We start from the raw sequence: 4,609 nt of genomic DNA on the forward strand, positions 1-4,609 counted from the left end.
TGGGCATGGTTTTGTCGAGTAAATATATAAATATATATATATAGTGCTTCAGCAAGTCAAATTTTTATTCCGTAATTGCATATCCGTGGGCTGCACACCGATAAAACATGATAGTTTCCTCTACAATAAGTTAAGGAGTAAATAATTCTCTAACTAAGTTATTCTTCTTACCTCTATAATTTCAAGTGTCTACGTCTTAAGATTTTGTACAACAAAGCATTAATGTAATGTAAAGCAAAAAATGTGAGATGAAAATCGCGACATCTCTAAGATTTACAGTGTTTTCGCAGAAAGACAAAATGTAACGTCAAGCGATCAAAACAGTGGTGGTGGTCCTTGCGATTTTTTTTAATATAGTAAAAAAGCAGATGAAATGTCGGAGATTTTTTCGATGCTATTATTGTTATCTGCCGCCATTTTATCTGCATTTTTTTAAGAATTATTTTATAAAAATCCCTGAAGCATATTTTAAAATAAATTTTTTAATAAAATGAACCTAATATTAAGAAAAATAACTCTTTTCTTATAAGTTATAACTTAGTTATTCTTATAGTAGTTATTGAGAGAGGGAACTCTATTGTTGAGAAACACACCATAAACTACTCTACTTGATATTAGTCAAAAATTATAGCTTGTCTCATTTACCACTTAAATCTGTATTACGTTTTTCATTATACGAGATTCTATTGAATTTCAATACCCTTCGACCTCTTGCTACCATAATTCTTATCTACATATAAAGAAGGAGCATTATTTTTCATTTTCAATATTTAAAAAAGTTCTGAATAGGACTTACTGTCACATTTGCAGCTAGGACAAGGTCTGGAGTTATAATTAACTTGACAACCAGGTCCACATCTTATAGGACTACACAGAACTAGAAAAAAAAATAGGATAAAAGATAATATTTCACTATAAAATATCGATTTATTTCTGTTGGTAACAAAGAGATAATCGATAGGTCAAAAGAAAAGCACCTTGCATAACTTCGGTTATAATGATCAAATTTCCACGTACTAAAAGCCAGTCTCATCGGTTTAAGTGGTTGACTTCTAATATTTTAATGAATACATGCTACTAACTATAAAGTTACGGATTCAGGGCAAAAATGTGCATCATCAGAATAAACATTCCCTTTTTGTGACGGGTTTGGATATGAGAATGTTGAAATAAGGTGAAAATTTAGCGTTTGTTCCCAAAAAATATAGGCAAGAGACAGGCCGAAAGTGTGGAAACCTTATCGAATGGTATACATTAGAGTCAAAATAGTTATTATAACAAAACCAATGAGTACCAGGATTTGTAGATGCATCTATATCTGTTATTCCGTTTTCATATTTTTCCAGCTTTTAAGCAACAAATCTGAAGCAAGCATACCTTTAAAACTTTTTTTACTATTCTTTTCAATCATTTGCTGGATACTCCCATGGTTGATAGACTCCCCCCTCTACACTTGTTTTTCTTTTTAGTCTTACCCTCAAGGCTACCATCCCTAATCCTTAAAATTTTATCTTTTTTAATTCTCCAATCAGCAGCTCCGCTAGCTGCTCTTGATCCTAAAGTAATGGAAATTAAAATGGTTAAATTCCTCCATTCTTTCTCAATTGATTATTTGATAATTTAATTCTTGTACCTTTCGTAATTTGGTTAATTTCTGTAGCTGTTAAGTGTAAATCAAAGTTGGGTGTTTTTCTTTTATCTATTTGCAAACCAATTTCTTCGCTATTTTTTTATAACATGATTTTAATTTAGAAATTTGACTGTCATTTAAGTGTATTTTCTTACAATATAACTGCTCATGTATTTACCAAATTATTTTGAATAGTATTTCTTTATCTGTACCTTGATTAAAGTTTTCTCTCTTAAAAGTTAATCCAGCGAAAGTCAATTTTACTATATTTCAAGAACCTTTAAAATTTTCATCTTTCAAATCAGCTAAAATAATCACTTTTTCTTCTAAAAGTTTAATGCTATGTAAATATTTTNTCTCCTTTAAATTTATCCTTGAATTCCTTTGCCATATCGACAAATTCCACGATTTCTACATCAGTTTTCTTCATCATCCGCGATTTCTTCATCATGATTAAAGATAAATCATCAACTGCATCTTTTATACAATGCAAATGTTGTTCTCTAAAAAATTTTAATTTTTCCCATTTTGACGAAATTTAATGAAACTCAGCCAATGGTTTTTGTATTCCCATTTCTTCTTTTAGTTTTGTTTCATCATTTTGTCCGACTTGAAATTCTAATTTAACTAACTTCATATTATATTATAATTGCGCTCTATCAAAGTTTCCTTTCTCTCTTCCTCAATTTTTTTTTCATTTGTAAATAGGTTTAAAAAAGATTCTAAAAATCTTTTCTAATAAATGGAAGTATTAAATGTAATATATTTTAATAAATGGAATGCAGTTGTAAAACTGAAAGTTGAAAATTCAGAAAAATAATATTTATTCTTTAGAAACACTATACAGAAAATCTTCTGACAAAACCGTTAAATTAAATTAATCGAAGTGACCATATTATATTTGATTAGGAAGATATAATTAAAGGAGATTTGATGGACGGGATAGAAAACAATTATTTTATTATCATTTTATTACCTAATCTCGTAAAACCAAAAATGACACTTAACATTTTATGACTTAAATAAATGCCAAAAAATGCATTAAAATAAGGATTCTTGCATGTAAATACGTGCAGAATGTACATTATACAATCTGTATGGATAATATAAGGATTCATACAGTAAGCAATCATATTTATTTGCAATTGTTTTTTTATTACTTGTATTCCTGATTAAAACTAATCATTAGTACATGTAATCATATATTTTGATTACTTATAAGTTATAAGTAATAACGTATAACGTTATAAGTAATAACGTTATAAGTTATAACGTTATAAGTTATAACGTTATAAGTTATAACGATTACAGTAGTAATCAAAATTATGACATATTGTAAACATGTTTACGAGCAATATATTACTGTAATCAATTAATGTGATCGATTATATTTTTTACTCAACTCTGCTTAAAGTTAGCAACCTTAATCCTTAGGACTGCCTCATTAAAAAAAATTTTATATCTAAAATAGTTAGTTTATATCTAAAATTATTCTTTCATTCTGTTCCTTTTTATTTTGCGCCCTATATAATAATCATTATTTTTTCTAAAAGTTATTAAATTAATTTGTTTAAATATAGAAGTTCGTGATTTAAAAGTTTTAGTATTTAACTTGTAGTGACAATTTAGAAAACTAACCGACGATAAGTTTTAAGTTGCATAAAAATAAACTGACTTGAACTCCCTGAAAATCTGAGGCACATGCTGGGAAAGCAAATCAAACTCCGAATCCCAGCTTTTGTGTTTACGATCAGAACTAAGCTAATTGCGGCAAAACCATTGTAACTTAGTTCTTAAATCAATCCACATGTTATCTGCTTCTAGATTAGTCAAGTCCAAAAGTGGGGTGATGTATGACTTTCTGTTTTATTTCTTTAAGAGTGAGCAATTTCTTAATCACTGAAATTATATTTTCATTGGATATGAAACTTTTTATGCAATCCTTAGTAATTTTTTTTTTGAATAAGAAGTATAAATTTGTGGTTTGAAAAATGAAAGGTCTCTGAATTAAAGTTATTTCATATTAAAACATTAGGTAGCACAAATTATCGGAATATACAAATTGACAGATGAAATAAAAACATTTTGTTTAAATTTAAAATTCAGAAGGTTAATAACTGTTTTGCAGTGTTAATATCAATTAGGTGAAATTATAACTTACCACCACATTTACAGCTTGGGCATGGTTTTGTTGAATATTCAGTTTCACAACCAACGTCGCATTTCACGGGTGAACATTGTAAAGCAGAATCAGCTGTAAAAGTTGAAGAAGCGTTAACAAAAAGTTTCCATATAAAGACAATAAAAAATACAAATAAACGAATCGTGAATATTGAAACAAAATTCCGATATTAATTGTTTGATATTCTTAATAACAATTACTGGAAATTTTTTAAAGGAAAAAAAAGGAACTTACAGCTGCATTTACAACTTGGGCATGGTTTTGTCGAGTAATCAATTTCACAACCAATGTCACATTTCACTGGTGAGCATTGCAAGGTAGAATCAACTATAAAAACAAAAATAGCATTAATGAACAAGTTTTTTTTTATTAATCACACTCAGTAGTCTCATTTTACAGTAAACAGATAAAATCCTTTTGACACTCATACAGATTTTGTTTGTTAGGGACAGATTTGTTCTCTCTCTTCAGAATACGTGAATATAAAAGAACAACAGGACATTTTAATATATATTTCTTCTCTCGCCGAAGTGAGTTCTTCCAGATTTTAGAAGCCTTACGTGCACAATAAAAATTACTCTACACAATTTCCTATCATTTTACTTAACCGCGGTACTGCTTCATACAAGTTAATCATAACGATGAATCCTTGACTTCAACTATGTCAGGCTTCCTAACTCTCCTCGGAGTGACCCGAAGGTTCCATAGATTGAACATTCTTTTCATATTCTCTACGTAACTCTGTCGCCTCTCGACAGATGGCAGTATTACACACTACGATTGTTTCATCGGTTTAA

General features: G+C 28.9%; 1 protein-coding gene across 1 annotated transcript in view; it reads right to left on the bottom strand.

Annotated features, from left to right (window-relative positions):
* LOC107446012 (kielin/chordin-like protein) overlaps positions 1-4,609 on the bottom strand; it is a gene marked incomplete in the record, with an annotated part of 171,960 nt that overhangs the window by 41,228 nt on the left and 126,123 nt on the right. Inside the window, 3 exon segments of the mRNA XM_071183690.1 lie at positions 797-877; positions 3,792-3,884; positions 4,047-4,139. Coding sequence (XP_071039791.1) covers positions 797-877; positions 3,792-3,884; positions 4,047-4,139 — 267 coding nt within the window.

The sequence above is a fragment of the Parasteatoda tepidariorum genome, chromosome 7 (genome assembly GCF_043381705.1).
Source record: "Parasteatoda tepidariorum isolate YZ-2023 chromosome 7, CAS_Ptep_4.0, whole genome shotgun sequence".
Classification (NCBI taxonomy): domain Eukaryota; kingdom Metazoa; phylum Arthropoda; class Arachnida; order Araneae; family Theridiidae; genus Parasteatoda; species Parasteatoda tepidariorum.